Below are 25,444 nucleotides of genomic sequence, written 5' to 3'. Positions count from 1 at the left end.
GATAGATAGATAGATAGATAGATAGATAGATAGATAGGAAATAGATAGATAGATAGATAGATAGATAGATAGATAGATAGATAGATAGATAGATAGATAGATAGATAGATAGATAGATATGAGATAGATAGATAGATAGATAGATAGATAGATAGATAGATAGATAGATAGATAGATAGATAGATATGAGATAGATAGATAGATAGATAGATAGATAGATATGAGATAGATAGATAGATAGATAGATAGATAGATAGATAGATAGATAGATAGATAGATAGATAGATAGATAGATAGATATGAGATAGATAGATAGATAGATAGATAGATATGAGATAGATAGATAGATAGATAGATAGATAGATAGATAGATAGATAGATAGATAGATAGATAGATAGATAGATAGATAGATAGATAGATAGTGTAAAGGATCTGCCAGGCACAGCTTCGGGGTTAACTCCCAGAACTAATCAGTCAGCACCTGAGAATACATCCCTGAGACTGACTCCAGCTTCCACCATTCAGGCTGGCAGGCTTAGGAGTGGGAGAGCCTATCGTAACCTGGCCAGACTCAGCTAGCTCCCGCCCTCGGTCTATTTAAGCCTGCACTTCCTGTCCCTCGGTGCTTGTGATTCTTTCCTTGTGGTTTCCTGGCCCAGCTACAGCTCCTGCTATTTTTGATCCTGCTCTATACAGACCCCGGCTTACCGACTACTCTTCTGCTTTTCGTTTTGTACCTCGCACACTCCTGGCTTGACTCGGCTCGTTCACCACTCTGGTTGCTCGCGGTGTTGCCGTGGGCAACGGCCCCTTTTCCTTGCTTGTGTTCCTTTGTATGTTTGTCGTGCACTTACTGAGCGCAGGGACCGCCGCCCAGTTGTACCCCGTCGCCTAGGGCGGGTCGTTGCAAGTAGGCAGGGACAGAGTGGCGGGTAGATTAGGGCTCACTTGTCCGTCTCCCTACCCCCTGCCATTACATATATGTAGGCGACGGGGTACAACTGGGCGGCGGTCCCTGCGCTCAGTAAGTGCAAGACAAACACGACAAACATACAAAGGAACACAAGCAAGGAAAAGGGGCCGATAGATAGATAGATATGAGATGGATACATGATGGGGTCAGCACCTGTACACTACATCTAATAATTATTTCTTCTATTACAGATAATAAAACCTCACCAATCTTGGAGAATAACAGCCCCTGCACTATAACCTGCTCTGTTCCCTGCCACGTCCTGGTCCTGAATTACACAACAGATGGAGGACAGGGACAGGGACAGGCAGCAGACACATTACAGAACCTGGAGCTTCATTCACAGAATCCATCCAGTCCCTATGACAATTCCCCAAAGTGTAACGTTACTGTGCAGGGAGTGCTGCGCATGCGCTGTTACTAGCTTCCGCTTGCCAGCGCTGGCATCTATCGGCCACTAGAGGGAGCCAGAGAGAAGGTTTGCTGCATCCTCAGCATCGCATTACATCACCGCGTCTCCGAGCATCCTGCGTCCTTCTCCCACACTGGCCCCCCAGGATAGCCCTCACCTGCTGCTGCTCGCCCCCAGCACCCATGAGCATGGCAGAGAGTGAAGCCGAGACCCCCAGCACTCCAGGAGAGTTTGAAAGCAAGTACTTTGAATACAATGGGATCAGGTTACCCCCATTCTGCAGAGGGAAGATGGAGGAGATCGCTGACTTCCCTGTAAGAGAGAATGACATCTGGATTGTTACATATCCCAAATCAGGTAAATGCAACAAAGAAAAGAAAAAAGCTATAAATGGTTAATTTTTCCGGGTACTCTCCATAGTCTGCATTAGGTGGGCACAGGAGGGGTGAGCCTGGCATGAGTGCAGTGCAGGCAGCTGGTGGTAAGGGCGTCTGTCTGCAGAATGATACATGAAAACTTTAATTGTATCAGATCTAATGAGCTGATATAATGAGAGCTGGGGCTGGCATTCATGCCTGGGGGGCACAGGGGGAGGGGGCACAGCAGCAGCAGGAATATGCCCCCAGACAGGCTGGACGGTGGATGTTAACCCATGCTCTGCTGGCAGGAAACAGAAGGGCACTATAGGATGCAGGGATTTCTGTTTACTTCTTGTCTAATGCAACTAATTATCAATATTTGGGACTTTTTTTTTTGTTTACTATTATTTTCCTAATAATCTATTCTGAGGTTCAAGGGCAACAAATAAAACTTTATTTATACATTTATTATATTTATTAGAAACAATTTAGAGGACCTGTCCACTCTCCTGACACGTCTACTTTAGTAAATACTTGTATTCCCATGAAATAACAATTATGGAACATCTTTTATTAAAATTCTGTGTTGTGCCGTTCCTCTGTTATTCCTCCTAGAAATGTATGAATGAATTGACAACTGGGTGTTACCAGTTGGGGGGGGGTGTCCCTACAGAGACTGACACTGTCCAATCAGTGCTGACAGAGTAAGATTGTGTAGGGACATGCCCCTTTGACAAGAGGAATGGTAGCACCAGATTAAGCTATTTATTATTTTCTAGGAGGAATAACAGAGGGATGGCACAACGTAAAATTGTTAGAAAATATGTTCCAGAATTGTTATTTCATGGGACTACAAGTATTTACTAAGCAGACATGTCAGGAGAGGTGATAGATTCCCTTTAATGTGATCAGAGACATAATTTACAGTAAAGATAAGACCTTAATAGTCAATTTATTAATACAGATGACGCCATCTTAGAGATTTGCAGGAAATCAAAATTTATATATGCTAAAATTTTCCATATATTCATTTACATCTTTGCTGGCATGTATGTATACATTTCTATGAGGAATAACAGAGGAACGGTACAACGTAGAGTTCTAAGAAAAGATGCTCCAGAATTGTTATTTCATGGGGACTATAAGTATTTACTAAACCAGAAATGTGAGGAGTGGGGACAGGACCCCTTTAAATTGAGGCCTTGGCCCATTCAACTCTTAGAAAGACCTGTGCTTTGCTGTGTATCCTCTATGGGGGGGACGACGACTCTGCAGAATGTGGTGGGGACGGATCTGCAGCCCTAGTTGAGATCTGCTGAAGTCTATTGCTACGACTGGTGACCTTGGCTTGGCAGTGAGCATCACATTCTGTTTAGAGTTCGCTGTCGTGGCTTGACAAGTGGATTGAGTAATACCTTTTACTTAGCAGAGCCATGGGCCTGCCTAGCACAGTAAGCATCAGGATTTGCCCAGCTACGTCAGGTGCCGGTGCCAGCCATGCCATGAGTTCCAAAGTTTGCTTCTGTTTTGTCCAGTTTTTACTGCTTAAAAAGGAGTTCTCCACTTTGAACAATCCCTACTTGTTAGAAGGGTCCCTTGATAAAAAGCAGCTCACAAAATGTCCCACTGCTGGGACCTTTAGCGATCAGCTGTGATCTGTGGAGAAACCTGGCAGCAAGTGTTCAGTTTCCCAACAGCGCCACCACAGGGGAAATTAATCATTACACAGTGCCCATTCATATTAATGTGTTGTCTGTGTAATTCAGGACAGGACGGGTCCTCCAGAGCAAGAGACACTTTTTATAACCGCTCCCCACTTTGGCCAAGAGATGAGGATCCTGAACACGGTACCCCCTCTATTAACCCAGAATTCCTTCGTTTTCTACACTGGACAACACTTTTAGTAGAATTTTTACAGACAGCTGGAACTAGAAGACTGAATCTTCTTGTAGGCTCCTTTGTGGTTAGTATGTGCACTGACGGCATTTGAAAAGGTCCCGGATTACATAAGTGCATATGAATAAATGATGAGATCTCAAGCGATGACGAACGTCATGGAGCGACCTTTACACTCGTACTAGTTTTAGCATCAATTTACATTGATTTAATATTTGTAGCTCAGGGACCAACCTTAACCCCTTCAGGACTAAGCCCGTTTTGGCCTTCAGGACAAAGCCGATTTTTCAAATCGGACATGTGTCACTTTATGTGGTAATAACTTCAGAGTCCTTTTACCTATCCAAGCGATTCTGAGATTGTTTTCTCCTGACATAATCTACTTTATGTTAGTGAAAAATTTTGGTCGATAAATTCAGTATTTACGTGTAAAAAAAACACCAAAATTTAAAGAAAATTAGCAAAAATTTACATTTTTCTAAATTTAAATGTATCTACTTGTAAAACAGATAGTAATACCACACAAAATACTTACTAGTTTATATTTCCCATATGTTCTACTTTATGTTGGCATCGTTTTTTGGACATCCTTTTATTTTTCTAGGACGTTACGAGGCTTACAACTTTACCAGCAATTTCTCATATTTTCAAGAAAATTTCAAAAGCCTATTTTTTCAGGGACCAGTTCAGTTCTGAAGTGGCTTTGAGGGCCTTATATATTAGAAAGTACCCAAAAATCACCCAATTTTAAAAACTGCACCCCTCAAAGTATTCAAAACAGCATTCACAAAGTGTTTTAACCCTTTAGGCGTTTCACAGGAACTAAAGCAAAGTATAGGTGAAATTCACAAATTTCATATTTTTTTTGCCCAAAATTCAGATGTAATAAAAAAAATTCTGTACCACAAAAGGTTTTACCCGACAAATGCAACTCAATATTTATTGCCCAGATTCTGCAGTTTTTAGAAATATCCCACATGTGGCTCTAGTGTAGAATATATTTTAGGCACCATGTTACGTTTGAATAGGTCCTGTGGGGCCAAAATAGTAAAGACCCCCAAAAGTGACCCCATTTTGGAAACTACACCCCTCAATGAATTTATCTAGGGGTATAGTTAGCATTTTGAACCCACAGTTTTTTTGCTAAATTTATTTGAATTAGTATGTGAAGATGAAAATCTCCTTTTTTTCTGAAAAAATGTATACATTTTTAAAGTAGAAAAAACAACCCAACATATGTAAAGCAATTTATCCCGATTATAGCAATACCCCATATGTGGTAATAAACTACTGTTTGGACCCACAGCAGGGCTCAGAAGTGAAGGAGCACCATTTTGATTTTGAATGATTTTGCTGGAATAGTTTTCAGTGCCGTGTCACGTTTGCAATGCACTGGAGGGACCAAAAGAGTGGAAACCCCCCAAAAGTGACCCCATTTTGGAAACTACACCCCTCAAGGAATTTTTCTAGGGGTAAAGTTAGCATTTTAACCCCACAGTTGTTTTGCTGAATTCATTGGAATTAGTCTATAAAGGTAAAAATCTACTTTTTTTTTCTGAAAAAACGTAGACATTTTTAATTTTTACAAGGAATAAAGAAGAAAAAGCACCCCAGCATTTGTAAAACAATTTCTCCCGATTACGTAAATACGTCATATATGGTAATAAACTGCTGTTTAGACCCACAGCAGGGCTTAGAAGGGAAGGAGCACTATTTGGCGTTTGGAGCTCAAATTTAGTTGAAATGGTTTTCGGGTGTCGTCGCATTTGCAAAGCCCCCGAGGGACCAAAACAGTGGAAGCCCCCCAAAAGTAACCCCATTTGGGAAACTACACCACTTAAGGAATCTATCTAGGGGTATAGTGAGCATTTAGCCCCCACAGGTCTTTTGCAGAATTTATTAGAATTAGGCCATGGAAATGAATATCAACATTATTTCCACTAAAATTTTTCAATTTCACAAAGGATAAAGGAGCAAAAGCCGCCCAACATTTGTAAAGAAATTTCTCCCGAGTACGGCAATACCCCACATGTGGTCATAAATGCTTTTTCATTAGAAAGTAATTCACCCTTTCCGGACTGATCCATGTTTTTCTTTTTCGTTTTTCCCTCCCCGCTTTCTGAGAGCCATAACTTTTTTATTTTTCTGTCAATAGAGCGATGTGAGGACTTATTTTTTGCGGGACGAGCTGTAGTTTTTATTGGTACAATTTTTTTGGTACATACAACTTTTTGAGCACTTTTTATTCCTTTTTTTGTTAGAGCCAAGGTGACCAAAAAGCAGCGATTTTGCAGCTTTAAATTCTTTATTTTTCACGGCGTTCACCGTGCGAGTTCAATAATTGTATATTGTAATAGTTTGGACTTTTACGGACGCAGCGATACCAATTTTGTGTATTTTATGACAATACTTTAGAGAAAAAAATGTGAAAAGGTTTTTTTTGGACTTTAAATATTTATTTAATTTTTTCCACTAATAATAACTATTTACTTTTGTTTTTACACATTTTATTAGTCCCCCTGGGAGACTTGAACCAGCAAATCATTAGATCACTGGTAGAATACACTGCAATGCTAATGTATTGTCATTTTTACAGGCTCCTGTAACAGTGCGATCGCTATTTCTGTCCGTTAGTCCTGGGTGTCAGCTGTAATACACAGCTGACACCCGCAGCGTATGGCACAGGCTCAGTGAGTGAGACGCTCCATACATCACCCCCACACCACGACATGCTATTAAGTTGTGGTGCGTGAACGGTTTAATGCGCAGCGGATGGCGCAGAGTGAAAATTACAATTTTCCACTGATGTGCCATTTTAGTGCACTATATGTTGTGCCAAGTTTGTGCCACAAATACCTCATAAAATATTAACCGGGTTCTCCCGGGTATGGCGATGCCATATCTGTGGACGTAAACGGCTGTTTGGGCACGCTGTAGGGCTCAGAAGGGAGGGAGCGCCATTTGGCTTTAGGGCGCGCAGATTGTGCTTGGTAGTAGCTCTGACGCTTTGCTGGTATTTCAGTTCATAATGTGGGGGTACATGTAGGCTGGGCAGAGTACATCAGGGGCATAATAAGAGGATATAATAATGGGGTAAATAAATAATAATCCGCAGATATGTGGCCAGTGTCGCACTTATAATTGGCGCCCGATCATATCCGCTTTTGGATCGCTGCACATTTTGCATCGCTATATTCTGGGAGCCAGAACTTTTTTATTTTTTTCACCACCGGAGCTGCGTGAGGGCTTATTCTTTGCGGGACAATCTGTAGTTTTCATTGGTACCATTTTGGGGTACGTGCGATTTTTTTTTTTATCACATTTATTCCAATTTTCGTCAAGCCAGGTGACCAAAAACCATCAATTCTGACAATGTTTTTTTTTGTTTTTTTTACGGCGTTCACCCTGGGCTATAAATGAACGTTTTACTTTATTCTGCGGGTCGGTACGATTACGCCGATACCAGATGTATATATTTTTTTACATTTTGCAGCGTTTGCGCAATAAAATATCTTATTTATAAAATAATTTATTTTCTGTGTCACCATATTCTGAGAGCCATAACTTTTCTATTTTTCAGTCAAAAAAGCGGTGTAAGGGCTTGTTTTTTGCGGGACGGGTTGTAGTTTGTACTGGTACCATTTTGGCGTACATGCGACTTTTTGATCACTTTTTATTGTATATTTTGGGAGGGGTGGTGACCAAAAAATAGTGATTCTGGCATTGTTTTTTGTTTATTTGATTTGCGGCGTTCACCGTGCGGGAAAAATAATATTATAGTTTTATAGTTGGGGTCGTTACGAACGCGGTGATACCAAATATGTGTAAATTTTTTTTTTACGTGTTCATTTTTTTCCTATAATAAAAGACTTATAATAGGAAAAAAAGCAGTTCTTGTTTATGTCACTTATAACTTTTATTTTTACACTTTTTAAAAAAAAATGTATTCTTTTTTTTTACTTTTTTTACTTGTCCCACTAGGGGACACTTAGACTTGCAGCTTTGATCGCTGCTGGAACACATTAGACTACACACGTAGTGTGATGTGTTCTGTCATTGTGACGTAACAGTCACACTGACAGGAAGCTTCGGAGGACCGGCCGGAGGCTGTTCCCCTGAGGCTTCCGTACATGGCAGCCCGGAAGCCATTGTCTGACGTCCGGTTGCCGTGGGTACCATCACCAGCCCCCGTGATTTCACGTGGGGGCAGCTGATCTGCGCTAAACACCTTAAATGCGGCGATTGCAATCGAACGCCGCATTTAAGGGGTTAACTGCCGAAATCAGCGGCGATGGGCCACTGATCGGCAACAGGGACTGCAGGGCAGACACTCTGCACAGTTAACCGCCACTGCGGTGTAGCGCCGCGCGGCGGTTAACTTTCAAAGCACAGACGTAACTGCACGTCAAGGTGCGCGAAGTTACTGCACACATTGACGTGCATTAACGGCAAGGTGCGGGAAGGGGTTTCCAGTCCTAGGAAATTGATTGACTATCCACAACCAGTGACATCACAGATAAGCATAAAATAAATTTAAAGGTGGTTTCCAGGCCTAAGAAGAAATTGATGGCTTATCCTCAGGAAAGGCCATCAATATCTCATCAGTCAGGGATCCGACTCTTGGCACACCTGCCGATCAGCTGTTTTAAAGGGGTGTGGCGCTGTTTCCCCTTTATTTCCTTCACTGTTTACACTGTGAATCGCCAACATGTCAGTACGAGCGCTGCATCCCCTTCAGTACAGCTGACCAGCGGGGTGCCGAGGGTCGGACCCGACCGATGAGATATTGCTGGCCTTTCCTGAGGATAGGCCATCAATTTGTTCTTAGGCCTGGAAAATCCCTTTAAGTTTATTTTATGTTTATCTGTGATGTCACTGGTTATGGATAGGTGGAGTCCTTTAGAACTTTGGTTGAGCCCACAAAATTTCTGGGTTTAGGGAAAAGGTCCAATGTCAGGGGCACATATATTGAGAATCCTTTTAATTTGCTTCCTTTGATCCTGAATCTCTCTTGATTTACATGACACGAACGGTTTTCAAAATGTTTTTACCGGAAGGGGAAATGACATAATCGCTTTCTAAATTCTAGAAACGCGTCAAGTAAATATTACATTTTGGAAAGCTGCATAGACCAGTTATAGTACCATGATAAAAGAGCTCATGTAAACCTCCGCTTTATATAGGGACATCTACATAATGACCCTAATGAGTTAAAAGGCTTGTAAAAATTAGCACAACCCCTGCCCATATACCCAGTGAGGTCATATGGACGTCATAGAGAAGGTTCCCTCCCTCCATGTGCCGGAGAGGAATGCTGCTAACAGGCAACGGCTCTCACTCTTCTTGACTTGGCCCGTCTATGTATTACATGGAACACCATTCATCTGAAGACCATCATGTAATACTACATTTCCCCTGTAGTGGCCGCTACAGGGGAAATGCCTGGTTGGCCATGACATCACCAGTCAATCAATTTATTTAGCTGGAATCCAAACCAGCAGTGATCAGTAATGGCTCCCATATGAAAGTCGCTCTGAGACAACCCCTTTAAAGCACTAAAAGTGCCCCTGTACGGAATATGGTGTATGGTTCCGTAGGAAGAGAATCTTGTCTGTCAGCCGCTGTCCTCCAAGAATACTCTCAGCAGAGAAAAGTCGCTGACAGACGCGGCTCTTGTTCTGTGGTCCCGCTCACTGCCATCATGTTCAGCAGGACAGCTGAAGCAATTTACAACACTCGCAAACTCTGGGTTCAGGGGAGCTGTACCTGATTGGTTATGCTTTTTAGGGTTACCCTATATATGCCTCTATTTAAAGTGCACAGTCTCATGTAGAGAACTACTCTCAGTTCCATGAAAAATGGTCAAGATTTACTTTTCATTTTACTACTATACAATGTAAGGTCCCTGGAGCTTGATGGGAGCCATCTAGAGCCAAGACACGGCATGATGCAGCTCTGTCTGCCTCTCCCCTAGCAGGAAGTCACAGCACCATCTCAAGCACCAATGACCAGCTGAATTGCAGCCAACGAATCAACTACCTATAACTTTATGTCTACGTCTTTTCCTCAATGCTAGTCCTCACCTCCCACACTACAAAAGCCATGGAAAATACAAACATTTTCCTGTTCACTTGTGGTTTTGATTGACAGGGGGGAAAATTATGTTCCAAAAAGGTATTTACAAATCCTATTAGTCATATAAATATGGTTTCTCCATGTCGTGTCTTCAGTTCCGGTCTTCTTAATGACGTGTTTAAGGTTGCTGTGATTGTTTCCATCTACAATTGAGTTGTCCAGTGAGCTGGGTCCCATATACGATCAAACTCTTTTCTCAAAATCCCAGGTCGGCCCTAACCATAATGGACTGACCTGGTGTCTCTCACGTAAAGATGAGCACGGCCAAGAGGAACCTACGGGTCGTGGCACTTAAGAATACTGCTGCTCCACCAGTTTAGTGACCATTGGGGTCTCCAGTGGTAGGACTGGTGTCTATTTTTTCTCGGTGGCATTTTTCATATTCACTTGTTATATGGCACTTATTGTTCTCCTTGCGGAGATCCATCTAGTAGGGTCTGAAAAGATGCAACACTGTTCCAGGTCTTCTCAATCTAGACATAATGGTTCTCATTGGGTGCGATAGAGTCCATATTTCGTAAATTGGTTATTTGACTAAAGGGACAGATACTTTTGTTATTGGGTGACGTGGGTGTTGGACAATAGTGGTAATAATTGAAAACCTTTTTTAATTTTCCTGTAGGAACCAGCTTGTTGCAGGAAATAGTGTATTTAGTAAGTCAAGGAGCCGACCCTGATGAGATAGGACTGATGAACATTGATGAGCAGCTGCCAGTCCTAGAGTATCCGCAGCCGGGATTGGATATAATCAAGGTATGTTCATAGTAGGATGAAACGTTACACGACCATTCACATTGCTGCAGTACATAAAGAGGTATTACCAACATAGACATCTATCTATCTATCTATCCATCCATCCATCCATCCATCCATACCAACATGATCTTCTCACTTGCCATCCCAGAAGATAATTTTTACTGGATTTGCCCTTTAAATTATTGGTATATCTTCTATATGAATAATTTCCAAACACTTGTACCAATTACCTGCATTAAAACTGTAATTGTGACTTCCTCACCATGTATTGATGGAAGGTAACATACTTACTGTTCATTTCCCTATAACTGTCAAAAGGCATTGTCTGATATGAGAAAAACATCTTCTAGAACAGCGCCACTCTTGCCTATGGGCTGTATCTGGTATTGCAGCTCAAGCTCAATCACTTGAATGCTGCAATACCAGACACAGCCTATTGACAAGAGTGGTGCTGTTCTAGAAGATGTTTTTTTTTAATTTAAAACAAGCCCTTTAAATCTCTGTTATGTTGTTCATACCTGTTTCTATTGTTTGATGTATGTTTGCTTTGCTCCAGGAATTGACGTCTCCTAGACTTATAAAAAGTCACCTCCCATACCGATTCCTGCCTACAGACCTGCACAATGGAGAGTCCAAGGTAACTTTGAGGAACAACCACCACTGATGGGGCATGTGTTTTGTGTATTCCTGTCCTTATTTGGGCATTTGGATGTCATAGACGTGGGAGTCCCCCGACTGGGCCCTCTCTATGAGCCAGAATGAAGAGTGGCTCCTGTTCTGGTGGAGCCGAGCTGTTGTGCATTGCGTGGATAGTCTTTCACCTGGTTGGCCTCCATGTAGTACGTAGGGAAAATACCTGGTCAGCTGCAGCTTCCGCCGGCACAATCGGCTGTTTGCCAGAGTTCCCGAGAACCTGACCCATGTTAATCAGCCAATCGCTGTGGCGGCTCCAAACTGAAGGGAGTTACTTTTGATGAAACTGCCCCTTTAACTATCTAAATATTTTTTTAGATCCTTTGTATGACCCCTTCCTTTTATTGCAGGTTATCTATATGGCTCGTAATCCCAAAGACCTTGTGGTGTCTTATTACCAGTTCCACCGCTCCCTGAGGACAATGAGCTACAGAGGAACTTTCCAAGAATTCTGCCGGAGATTCATGAATGACAAATGTGAGAATTTTTTGTATGGACTTTTTTAAATTCAGTAATGTTTGGTAATAGGCCTTAAATATTGTGGTGTCTGCTGGTATTTGCCAAAGTATTAGGGGAATGGTAATTATTCATCCATTTGTTATGTTTTCCTAATATACTTGATTAATCTCCGGTGCTCCGTTTCTTTAGTACAAGTAATTGTAAACCCTCATACATAGATTTGTAAAAATTTCAGTTGCCTGTAGTCATCACTAGAGGGCGAGCTGCATATGGCTCCTGCTCATGTCAATAGGAGTCACTGTATGTATACCATATGGCCCCCTAGTGGTGGCAACAGGCAGTCAAAATTTTTAGAACTATGTGTGTGTGGGTACAGAGGTTTGTGAGCCTCCTTTGGCACCTGTTAGCTGGGGGTCTGTCTGTTTTACATTTTAGATGGGCCGGAAAGTGCAATTCCGATAAGTTTTTCTACATGACTGATTGTTAATGGGTCCGGTCCGGGTCACATGACATTAATTCTGACATATTTATTACGATTTATTACCCATTTTTGATTTTTTACTTCTGCAGTGGGTTATGGCTCATGGTTTGACCACATCCTGGAATTCTGGGATCACCATATGGACTCGAATGTACTTTTTCTGAAGTATGAAGATATTCACAAGGTGAGGCTGTGTTATGGGCCATGTATGATTTAGAAGTTTTTACCCAAAATGAAAAATAATAATTCCTTGAGTATTCCTGTTCTCTCAAATTGCAAAAAATTCTTACATTTTTTCATATATCGGTTTCCGGGAAAACTGGATGACAACCAATATGGCTGCCATAGAAAATGGATTTGTGCTCCCATAAGTGATGTGACACCGTGATCCCAGACCCCATGGATGGCAAAGTTTTTTTTATTGATAGCATTTTGGGGTACTTACAACTTTTTGATCACTTTTTATTCCATTCGTTTTGGTAGACGGGGTGACCGAAAAACAGCAATGACATTTTTTTTTTACAGCATTTACCGTGTGGGATAAATAATTTTATAATGTAATAGTTTGGATCGTTATGGAAGTGGCGATATCAATTGAGTTTATATTTTAATTGTTTACATTATTTTCTGTAAAAATATTTTTTTTAACTTTCAATGTATTTTTTTTAGCCTCACCAGTGGTCTTGAACATGCGATCGTTTCATTGCTTTTATGATATTTATTTATTGCAGTGTATTGTGAATTTTGCGTTCTCCTATTAAGTCATGCCCCTGGAGGAAAGAAATCGCAGAACTGGGGGTCTTCCTCAGACTATCGATCACGTCCCGGACCCCACGATCACGTCCCAGAGGGGGGCGATAAGATGACAGAAGAAGGCCCCTTCCTCTATCTAACAGCTTAAATACCGGGGTTGCTATTAACCATGGCATCTAAGTGGTTAAATGGATGGGATCAGAGTTATCTCCGATCCCAGCCGTTAGAGCAGATCGCTGTGTGCAGAGTGGGCATAGCTCCTGAGCCCGCTTCATACTTCTCCCCGCCTGCTATGGAGTACATTTACTTCTTGGCGAGACAATCTCGAAGAGGTATAAAAAAATAAAAAATAAATAAAAATGTTATGGCAACCAATCAGATGCTTGCTTAGATCTTCTAACCGTATCTTTCAGAATGACACTTGAGATTTTCTTTGTTGTTGTGGTCAATGGGGACTTGGCTTCTGGTTAAGATAAGAAACAAGGCCGAGCCAACATTACTATATCCTGATGAATACCCTTCCATAATGCCGAATGCCCTTGGAGCCAGTTGCCCCTATCTATGGCAGGAACACCCTACAGTCCTACAGCCGTGACTATCGTACAACGTCACCTGCCGACCTTTATTGCGCGCCCAAAGTTTCCCCCCCTACAAGCAGCGAAGAATAGCGTTTAGTACATAATGATCTGTTTTGTGCCCCTCTTACAGGACCTCGGCACTATGGTGGAGCAGTTGGTGAGATTTCTGGGTGTGTCATATGATAAAGCACAGCTGGAGTCCACGGTGGAGCATTGCCACCAGCTAATCGACCAGTGCTGTAACGCAGAGGCGCTCCCTATTGGCAGAGGTGAGTATACAGCTGCCAATAAATGATCTATATTTCCTCCTAGGCAATTTGAGCTCAAAACATCTGCTGCTGTGCATTGTGGGACATGTCGTGTCCATACCAGGTATTGTACAGCTACATCTCTCACAATGCAATGCAGCAAAGTGAAACACATTGCAGTTCTCAATTAAGCTGTTGAGGCTGTATTTGTAAGCAAAATGCTGACAGTTTCCACATAGTATCCATCAGAAATGTTAGTGCCACAGATCATTGTTCTCATCCAGGTTACAGCTTGGACCCCCACAATGCCAAGAACAGGGGTCCCTGGACATTGGTAATTTTTCATTATACTCTATGAGACATATGGACACAGCTTAGCACAACTTTCAATGGAGGGTGGGCACGCGCACGGGCCAACTCTGTGGTTTTGGTGTTTTATTAACAAAACTGGGGGTAACACTTCAAATCTACACGTTCCTGTGCACACTGGCAGCGTCACTCTTTGTAGTGCAGAAGGGAATGAGAATCTGCTGACGATCTGCAAATTGCTAAATCCCCCAGTGATCATCCATTTTCCCTAGGGGAAGCTGCAGGCAGCTCCTGCAGTGGCCTCTGCAGGAGAAATGTGGTATTACATGGCACCCATTCAAATCTATAACCTAGAGCAGAGCGCCACTTAAAAGAGTAATTCTCGCCCTGGATGACCCAATGATTTCAGATGGCGCTTTATATACGACAACCATGTATAAAAACCGTGACCATAGTTTTACACGCTGCGTGATTACCCCTCGAAGAAACTTGTCCTAGATCTGCTTCTTACATAAATCGGTAACTGCTAATCATGTTTTTTTGATTTTTTTATATTTTATGTTTTGTTTTTTTTATTGCAGTAGTGGTGGCCCGCTCCTCTACACCATACCCTCAAATGAGAACAAGGCCTTAATCTATAAAGGCTCGGTTCACGTTCACACGTTGCAGTCATAATACGTTTCTTTCTGCAAACCACTGTGAAACCATTTTGTAAAAATCACAGCAAAGCGGTGCGGTCTTGCCATGGTTCGCGTCAAAAGCATTTTGACCGCGACGTGAGAACCCAGCCTAAAAGGCTTGTATAAAGTTAAAAAAAAACATGGCTGTTTTTTTTTAAGAAACAGCCCTACTCTTGTCCATGGGCTGTGTCTGGTATTACAGCATTTAATTGAATGAAGATGAGCTGCAATACCAGACACAGTCTATAGACAAGAGTGGTGCTGTTTCTGGAAAAAAGCTGCCATGTTTTTTTAAACCCACAGGACCCTTTTAGTTATTTTTCTTGTTACTTTTATGTTAATATTTTTTATGCTTATTCATTTATGTTATTTCCATTTTTCTTCCGTTTTGGATATTGTCTTATTCTTTTGTTTTCTTTTAGCCCATCTGTTGTTTTCATTCTGAAGATTCAGTTCTTCATTAGCTTGTATTGCATGTGTGCGAGTTACAGGAACGCAGCAGGCGTCAGGTGGGTGTCTCATCCATAATGCAGGTCATTTCATGGAAAACGTCACCTTTCTTTACCAGGGTTGAAAAATGTCAAGAATTCTGCTACACATCCGCCTCTGCTGCCCATTTTCTGCCCATATCTGCCAGTCATTTCACTGACTCCTAATTAACATTAATGATGGAGAATTCCTTTAACCAGGGGCGTAGCTAAAAGATCGTGGGCCGTGGTGCGAGAGTCCTTCTTGGCCCCCCAACTTTTCTTTTTGGCCAATGGCCCGCAGCTTTTATCTGCATTGCTGGGTGTCATAAGTGACTTATCGATGCAGCACAAGCAGCCAGGGGCATTACTAAGTTCTTAAAGGGGTTTTCCCATCAGAGACATTTATGAAATATCCACAGGATGTCACAAATGTCAGATAGATGCGGGTCCCACCTCTAGGACCCGCACCTATCTCTAGAACGGGGCCCCTAAACCCCATTCTACCTTTTTCTGCTCCCTCTGCCTATCTATCTATCTATCTATCTATCTATCTATCTATCTATCTATCTATCTATCTATCTATCTATCTATCTATCTATCTATCTATCTATCTATCTATCTATCTCATATCTATCTCATATCTATCTATCTATCTATCTATCTATCTCATATCTATCTATCTATCTATCTATCTATCTATCTATCTATCTATCTATCTATGTGTCTAATATCTATCTATCTGTCTAATATCTATCTATCTGTCTAATATCTATCTATCTATCTATCTATCTATCTATCTATCTATCTATCTATCTCATATCTATCTATCTCATATCTATCTATCTATTATCTATCTATCTATCTCATATCTATCTATCTATCTATCTCATCTATCTATCTATCTATCTATCTCATATCTATCTATCTATCTATCTATCTCATATCTATCTCATATCTATCTATCCATCTATCTATCTATCTCATATCTATCTATCTATCTATCTATCTATCTATCTATCTATCTATCTATCTCATATCTATCTATCTATCTCATATCTATCTATCTATTATCTATCTATCTATCTATCTCATATCTATCTATCTATCTATCTATCTATCTATCTATCTATCTATCTATCTATCTATCTATCTATCTATCTATCTCATATCTATCTATCTATCTCATATCTATCTATCTATCTATCTATCTCATATCTATCTATCTATTATCTATCTATCTCATATCTATCTATCTCATATCTATCTATCTCATATCTATCTATCTCATATCTATCTATCTCATATCTATCTATCTATCTCATATCTATCTATCTCATATCTATCTATCTATCTCATATCTATCTATCTATCTATCTATCTATCTATCTATCTATCTATCTATCTATCTATCTATCTATCTATCTATCTATGTGTCTAATATCTATCTATCTATCTATCTATCTATCTATCTATCTATCTATCTATCTATCTATCTATCTATCTGTCTAATATCTATCTATCTATCTATCTATCTATCTATCTATCTATCTATCTATCTATCTATCTATCTATCTATCTATCTATCTATCTATCTATCTCATATCTATCTATCTATCTCATATCTATCTCATATCTATCTATCTATCTATCTATCTATCTATCTATCTATCTATCTATCTATCTATCTGTCTGTCTAATATCTATCTATCTATCTATCTATCTATCTATCTATCTATCTATCTATCTATCTATCTATCTATCTATCTATCTATCTATCTATCTATCTCATATCTATCTATCTATCTATCTCATATCTATCTATCTATCTATCTATCTATGTGTCTAATATCTATCTATCTGTCTAATATCTATCTATCTATCTATCTATCTATCTATCTATCTATCTATCTATCTATCTCATAGCTATCTATCTATCTATCTATCTATCTATCTATCTCATATCTATCTATCTATCTATCTCATATCTATCTATCTATCTATCTATCTATCTATCTATCTATCTATCTATCTATCTATCTATCTATCTATCTATCTATCTATCTATCTATGTGTCTAATATCTATCTATCTATCTGTCTAATATCTATCTATCTATCTATCTATCTATCTATCTATCTATCTATCTCATATCTATCTATCTCATATCTATCTATCTATCTATCTATCTATCTATCTCATAGCTATCTATCTATCTCATATCTATCTATCTATCTATCTCATATCTATCTATCTATCTCATATCTATCTATCTATCTATCTATCTATCTCATATCTATCTATCTATCTATCTATCTATCTATCTATCTATCTCCTATCTATCTATCTATCTATCTATCTATCTCATATCTATCTATCTATCTATCTATCTATCTATCTATCTATCTATCTATCTATCTATCTATCTATCTATCTATCTATCTATCTATCTATCTATGTGTCTAATATCTATCTATCAATTCAATTCAATTCAATTCAATTCAAAGAAGCTTTATTGGCAGGACCAAATACATATTAGCATTGCCAAAGCAAGTAAGAAGTAAGGGAATGAGGGATAGGGACTGAGGGCTTGGGGATAGGGACACATCTAGGGTCGGGGTTATACGAGTCCATGGCATATCATGTCTCTCTCAGTTTATGGCATGCAGTGACATATTGTGCCGCTGTGCCCACTGTGGTTTCCTCTTCACCCAGCAGGATGTAGAGTTTCTCTTCTTCTTCCATGGAGCTGAAGTCCGGTAAGAGATCAGAGAGTTTCCTGAAGTGAGTGTCCCTCACTGCTGAGTATTTGGAGCAGTGTAGCAGGAAGTGGGCCTCATCCTCCACGGCCTCCTGGTCGCACTGTTGGCACAGTCGGCTCTCCCTGGGCTTGTAGGTCTGTCTGTGGCGCCCGGATTCGATGAGCAGGTTGTGGGCGCTCAGTCTGTAGCGGCTCAGGATCTGTCTGTCTCTGGGGTTCGGCAGTTTCTCCAGATATGGCGCCAGTTTATATTCCCGCTGTAGACTACGGTATATTGTCAGTTTCTGGGATGTCTTTATGTCGTTCCTCCAGTCACTGATATATTCCTCTTGGTTCTCGTTTATTGTCTTCTTGATTTCGGCTTTTGTGAGGCCGCGCTGAGTGACATTTTCTTCAGGCCGGGTCAGGGTGAGTTGTTCTGGGGGGCCTGGTTTACCTGGGACCCCTTGGTGTAACAGGGCTTTATGGTGATAGGAACTTTGCCTGCTGCTGTGTAGATGGGCCCAGAATGATAGCGCCCTCTTCTGGATTGTGAGGTGTAGTGGGAATCTACCCAGTTCTGCCCGACAGGCACTATTTGAGGTGCTCCGATGGACTTGGAGAAGGTGTTTGCAGAATTCTAGGTGGAAGATTTCTGTTGGGCTGGAATCCCACCTTGACCAGTCTGGGTATGTGTCCGGACCCCAGACTTCACTGGCATACAGGAGGATTGGGGAGATGATGGAGTCAAAGATTTTCAGCCAGACCGTCACTGGTGGTTTGAGGTGATAGAGTTTTCTTCTGATGGCATAGAAGGTTTTGCACGCCTTGTCTTTCAGTATCTCTATGGCTTGTTTAAAGCTTCCTGATTGGTTGATTTCTAGGCCCAGGTAAGTGTACCTGTCGGTCGCTGTGATTGTGGCGTTATTTAGTGTGAAGGTCAGGTGCCTGGGGGATTTTGAGTTTCTCTTCTGGAACACCATGATGTTGGTTTTCTTTGCATTGATGGGTAGTGCCCACGTGGAGCTGAATTTTTCTAGGATTTGCAGGTTGTCTTGGAGACCTTTCTCGGTTGGTGATAGTAACAGAAGGTCATCTGCATACAGCAGGAATTTCACCTGGGTGTCATGGAGGGCGAGACCTGGTGCTGAGGAGGATTCCAGAGCTGTGGCCAGTTCATTGATGTAGATGTTGAAGAGCGTTGGACTGAGGCTGCAGCCTTGTCTGACTCCTCGGCTCTGCTGGAAATCAGCCGTTCTTCTCCCGTTCACCTTCACGCTGCATCTGTTCTCTGTGTAGGAGCTTCTGATGACGTCATAGGTTTTACCTCCTATTCCGCTCTCCAGCAGTTTCAGGAATAGGCCCGGGTGCCACACTGAGTCAAAGGCCTTCTTAAAGTCCACAAAACAGGCGTAAATCTTCCCATTCTTTGTATTGTGGACGTGGCTCTTGATGAGGCTGCGCAGGGTGTAGATGTGGTCAGTGGTGCGGTGGTTTGGCATGAACCCAGCTTGGCTTTGGTGGAGGACATTGTGCTGGGTGAGGAAGCTGAGGATTCTCTTATTCAGGATGCTGCTGAACAGTTTCCCCAGGTTGCTGCTGACACATATCCCTCGGTAGTTGGCCGGGTCGTACCTGTCCCCACTCTTGTGGATTGGTGTTATAAGGCCTTGGTTCCAGATTTGCGGGAAGTAGCCGGCACTCAGCACCATATTAAATAGTTTTACTATTGCGGCCTGTATTTCTGGCGGGCTGTGTTTTATCATTTCTGGTGAGATTCTGTCTAGGCCGCTGGATTTTTTACACCTTATGTCTGAGGTTCTCTCTGTTACTTCTTGCAGTGTTATTGGTGTATCCAGGGGGTTTTGAGAATCTTTAAGTGTTTCCTCCATCGCCTTCAATTTTGATATTATTTGTTTTTGTTCTTGGCTTTGTTCTTCTTTCGGGATATCTTTGTAGAGGTCCCTGAAATATTGGAGCCAGATGTTGCCATTTTGAATATGAAGGTTGTTTTTCTTGCAATTTTTGCCTATGTGTTTCCATAATTCCCAGAACGAGTTGTCATGGAGGGCATCTTGGAGTTGGGTAAGTTTGGTGGAGATGTGCCTTTGTTTTTTCTTTCGGAGGATGGTCTTGTATTGCCTCTGTATGTTGCTGTAGGCCTCCTTCAGACCGGTGTTGTTTGGGTCTCGGTGCTTCTTATTTGAGGCATTTCTTAGGGTCTTCCGTACTTCTTTGCACTCACGGTCAAACCAACCGTTAGGATGTATTTCTTGTGGCCTCTTGTAGTCACATCTTTTCAGGTCAGACTTCTCTGCCATGGTATAGAATATATTATTGAGGTCATTTACGGCCTAATTGACCCCTCCTGGGCTTGTCTCATACACCTTGTTGTAGAGGTTGTGAAGCATCTCCTGCACTTCTGGTCTGTTCTATCTATCTATCTATCTATCTCATATCTATCTATCTATCTATCTATCTATCTATCTATCTATCTATCTATCTATCTATCTATCTATCTATCTATCTATCTATCTATCTATCTATCTCATATCTATCTATCTATCTATCTCATATCTATCTATCTCATATCTATCTATCTATCTATATATCTATCTATCTATCTCATATCTATCTATCTATCTCCTATCTATCTATCTCATATCTATCTATCTATCTATCTATCTATCTATCTATCTATCTATCTATCTATCTATCTATCTATCTATCTATCTATCTATCTATCTATCTATCTATCTATGTGTCTAATATCTATCTATCTATCTATCTATCTATCTATCTATCTATCTAATATCTATCTATCTATCTATCTATCTATCTATCTATCTATCTATCTATCTATCTATCTATCTATCTATCTATCTATCTATCTATCTATCTATCTATCTATCTATCTATCAATGTGTCTAATATCTATCTATCTCCTATCTATCTATCTATCTATCTATCAATGTGTCTAATATCTATCTATCTCATATCTATCTATCTATCTATCTATCTATCTATCTATCTATCTATCTATCTATCTATCTATCTATCTATCTATCTATCTATCTATCTGTCTAATATCTTATCTATCTATCTATCTATCTATCTATCTCATATCTATCTATCTCATATCTATCTATCTATCTATCTATCTATCTATCTATCTATCTATCTATCTATCTATCTATCTATCTATCTATCTATCTATCTATCTATCTATCTATGTGTCTAATATCTATCTGTCTAATATCTATCTATCTATCTATCTATCTATCTATCTATCTATCTATCTATCTATCTATCTATCTATGTGTCTAATATCTATCTATCTATCTATCTATCTATCTATCTATCTATCTATCTATCTATCTATCTATCTATCTATCTATCTATCTATCTGTCTAATATCTATCTATCTATCTCATATCTATCTATCTATCTATCTATCTATCTATCTATCTATCTATCTATCTATCTATCTATCTATCTATCTCATATCTATCTATCTATCTCATATCTATCTATCTATCTATCTCATATCTATCTATCTATCTCATATCTATCTATCTCATATCTATCTATCTATCTATCTATCTATCTCATATCTATCTATCTCATATCTATCTATCTATCTATCTCCTATCTATCTATCTATCTATCTCATATCTATCTATCTATCTATCTATCTATCTATCTATCTATCTATCTATCTATCTATCTATCTATCTATCTATCTATCTATCTATCTATCTATCTATCTATCTATGTGTCTAATATCTATCTATCTATCTATCTATCTCATATCTATCTATCTATCTATCTATCTATCTATCTATCTATCTATCTATCTATCTATCTATCTATCTATCTATCTATCTATCTATCTATCTATGCCACAGGATAGGACTAGATACAGAGACTCAGCAAACAGTATCACACATGATAGAATTAGATACAGGCTGTATCTAATATTATCATGTGGATACTGTCTGCTGGGGCCCTGTATCATTTTGATTAGATACCGGGCCCAGCAGGCAGTATTCTTATACTTACTCTCCTCGCTCCTGAATCGGGTCCTCTTCACCTCCGGGTGCATCGCAGGTCCTGACACCATTCAGCTTCACAGCGCTGTGCGCGATGCACATAACCTTGTGACGTCAGGACTCAGCGTAGCGTCCGGACTTGACACAGGAGCGGGGAGGGTAAGTATATTGTTACCGTAGTAACAGGGGCAAGGGTAGTTTACTACATAGGCTTCAGTTACCACGGAACTGTGGTGGCGACATCTGCATCCCCTATAGCTACGCCACTGCCTTTAACAGGGAATTTCCTTTTATTTGTTTTCAAGCATCGCATTATTTTACCTTCCAACTAATCTACCTTTACCCCCTCAATGTTTGCCCATTGCATCCAGTGTGCAGGATTAAAATATGTGTGAGTGGGCATCTGGCACACCCCTGAATATGCCCATTTCCCAAATATGATATAAAATGTTTTGTATATCTCTGCCATTGTCAGATTTGCCAGTATTTCAAAAGAGCTGCAATACCAGATACAACCTGTGAACAGGTGGGGCACTGTTTCTGGAAGAAGGCACCCATGTTTTCCTCCTCCTAGAGAACCACTTTAAAGGGTTTGTCTGGTTTATAGAACCCATTGTCAGACACTGTTTTAGGGAATTCTGAGCTAAAAGGGTTTGCAGGCCTTTTTTTTAATTTTATTTAACCCTCTTATTCATGAGGAATAAAAGGGCGTTATAATTACATCTTTTAAAAAAATGAACTCCCTTCCTAACGGCGCCCATTGACCTTAGCGCCGCTAGATGTTAATATTGCAGCGCTCAGGTCGGTACATGTCCCCTACTCTCTCACTGTCTTTGCCAAGTATAGGACACCCATACATGCAAAGAAAGAGTGTCCCCTCTGCGGCCATGTCACAGTCGCTGTGTAATATACGGGTGTCTTATACATTGCACAGGCAGTGAGAGGGGGACAAGAGCAGGACCATCCAGGACTCTCATCTATTAGCCACTCTGTTAGTCACAGTGGAGAGCAAAAGAGCGCCTCTCAGGGTATGTTCACACGGCCTATTTACGGACGTAATTCGGACGTTTTTGCCCCGAATTACGTCCGAAAATAGCGCCTCAATAGCGCTGACAAACATCTGCCCATTGAAAGCAATGGGCAGACGTTTGTCTGTTCACACGAGGCGTAATTTACGCACCGCTGTCAAAAGACGGCGCGTAAATAGACGCCCGCGCCAAAGAAGTGACCTGTCACTTCTTTGGCCGTAATTGGAGCCGTTATTCATTGACTCCAATGAATAGCAGCGCTAATTACGCCCGTAATGGACGCGGCGTTCAAGCGCCTGCACATGCCGTTACGGCTGCAATTACGGGGATGTTTTCAGGCTGAAACATCCCCGTAATTTCAGCCGTAACGGACGCCCTCGTGTGAACATACCCTTACTCTGAAGGACCCAGTAAATCCATGCATTACACCGACAGCCCATTGATTTCAACAGGAAATGTGTAATTCCTTATTTCACCTGTAGAGGAGCTGTTGGGAAATTGAACACTTGCTGCCGAATTCCCCTATATATTACAGCTGGTTCCTCTGGTTTCCAGCAAGGAGACACATTATGGTTTCTTTTTTTTTGTTCTGAATATCACTCCCATCATGCCTTAGGATAGAGTAGATTCTCCTGTACTTATTCTTTTAGAGGAGGGAGAGTAACAACTGGTTCTCACAAATGGTTGTCAGTCTTAGGGCTTATTCAGACGAACGGGATATACGTCCGTGCAACGCTCGTGATTTTCACGCGCGTCGCACGGACCTATATTAGTCTATGGGGCGTGAGTCCGCTGCGAAAAACTCACGACATGTCCGTTCTTTGTGCGTATTTCGCGCATCACGCACCCATTGAAGTGCTGTGGGACAAGCGTGATTCGCGCAACAGCTGTCAAAAGTACGAATGTAAACAGAAAAGCACCACTTTTCTGTTTACAAACATCCAAACGGAGTGTCATAATGATAGCGGCTGCGCGAAAATCACGCAGCCACGCATCATCTGGTGATGACACACTGAGCTGCTAAGTGCCTTTTGCGCACGCAAAACGCCGCGTTTTTTGCGTGCGCAAAACGCACACGCTCGTGTGAATCCGGCCTTAAAGGGATATTCCAGGATTAGAAACACAAGGCTGATTTCTTCTAAAAACAGTGCCACACCTCTCGACAGGTTGTGTGTGGTATTGCAGCTTAGCCCTATTTACTTCAATGGAACGGAGCTGCAATACCAGACACAATCCTTGGACAGGGGTGGGAATGGGATGTTTTGTGAGCGTTTTGTAGGCGTTTGTGGACAGATCGGGGGTAGTAATTAAAACTGTTGGGAGGTATGTTGTTATATTTAACCAAAATGTTTAACCTGTGGCTCTTTTTTTGCCTTTCAGGAAGGGTCGGCCTGTGGAAAGACATTTTCACTGTTTCTATGAATATTAAATTCGACCTGGTGTATAAACAGCGGATGGGGAAGTCGGATGTGACATTTGACTTCAGCTTATAGGCAGCGCATGCATCATTCCCCATGTATTAGCTAGATGAGCTTACGGCCTCTGATTATACCTGCTGCACAATATACTGTATTATCCCATGTAATATCACCGGAAAAAAACATTCCCAGGCCGCAGCCTATCTCAGTATTTCATTGCTTATATCTACTTATATTCTATGGAGCAGTGACTGCTGATATATCCGGTGTCGAGTAATGAGCACGGTCGGCGCCAGGTATAGACCCAAAAATCCTGGAACCACTGTTCAGCTATAAGCTATAAATTCTGTATCTGGTTCCTATGAGGCACGGGGAGTGCACTCTCTTATTTCTTCCTCTTTGTGGAGTTAATAGTACATTGTATTTTCTAGCGCTTTTAAATGGAGATTATTGTCAGAATCTTTGATAAATCAGATATTGGTCATGGAGCGGAAGGTCGGCGGCGCAGCCGATGCTGAATGCTGTGTGTGAGACGCATCTCAGGGCTTTGTTGTCGCATTGGTTGTATGGTTTGTGTCATAATTCAATATAAATAAAATCTTGATCTTCTATATCAGCATGGAGTTCCTGGGTTTTTCTAAAGAATGATGGACTGAATGCGCTCGTAATCGATTATTTCATAAATGACAAAAACTTTTAGGGCCATGACCATCTCTCTGTTCTTCTGTTGTAGCCCCAAAAGGGCATTTTTCAATTGGATGTATTAGGGGGATGTCGGTTTCCCGGAAATTCCCTCTCAAAAGCCTTTTTGGGGTGTGTCTACCCAATAGAGGTCCCTTACATAGCTGGTGCCAAGAACCTCTTCCTGTGTAGAGCCATGGAAAAGGGGCTAGAAGAGCCCTGACAATCATATTCAAGGTGGACCCACTATCTGAAATGGGGATGTCAAATCTGAAACCCCTATAAGATTCCATATCAGGGTGTGAGAGTTCTATATTACATTAACC

At 41.0% G+C, this 25,444-nt stretch overlaps 1 protein-coding gene across 2 annotated transcripts; it reads left to right on the top strand.

Annotated features, from left to right (window-relative positions):
• Positions 1–1,437: 1,437 nt before the first annotated feature.
• SULT4A1 (sulfotransferase family 4A member 1) lies at positions 1,438–25,053 on the top strand. Of its 2 annotated transcripts, XR_012882306.1 has the most exons (8): positions 1,438–1,743; positions 10,399–10,529; positions 11,089–11,169; positions 11,576–11,702; positions 12,255–12,349; positions 13,627–13,765; positions 15,156–15,242; positions 24,400–24,486. XR_012882306.1 is itself a non-coding variant. In XM_075855994.1 (7 exons), the coding sequence occupies exons 1-7, from the start codon at positions 1,569–1,571 to the stop codon at positions 24,510–24,512; spliced, it is 861 nt and encodes a 286-aa protein (XP_075712109.1). In that variant the 5' UTR covers positions 1,438–1,568; the 3' UTR covers positions 24,513–25,053. The 2 variants fall into 2 exon arrangements, 1 of the variants encoding a protein (XP_075712109.1); XM_075855994.1 differs by lacking the exon at positions 15,156–15,242 and having other exon boundaries at positions 24,400–25,053.
• Positions 25,054–25,444: the final 391 nt, after the last annotated feature.

Source organism: Rhinoderma darwinii, chromosome 3 (assembly GCF_050947455.1).
Source record: "Rhinoderma darwinii isolate aRhiDar2 chromosome 3, aRhiDar2.hap1, whole genome shotgun sequence".
NCBI classification, from domain to species: Eukaryota; Metazoa; Chordata; class Amphibia; order Anura; family Rhinodermatidae; genus Rhinoderma; species Rhinoderma darwinii.
This window is presented reverse-complemented; position numbering and strand designations above follow the sequence as displayed.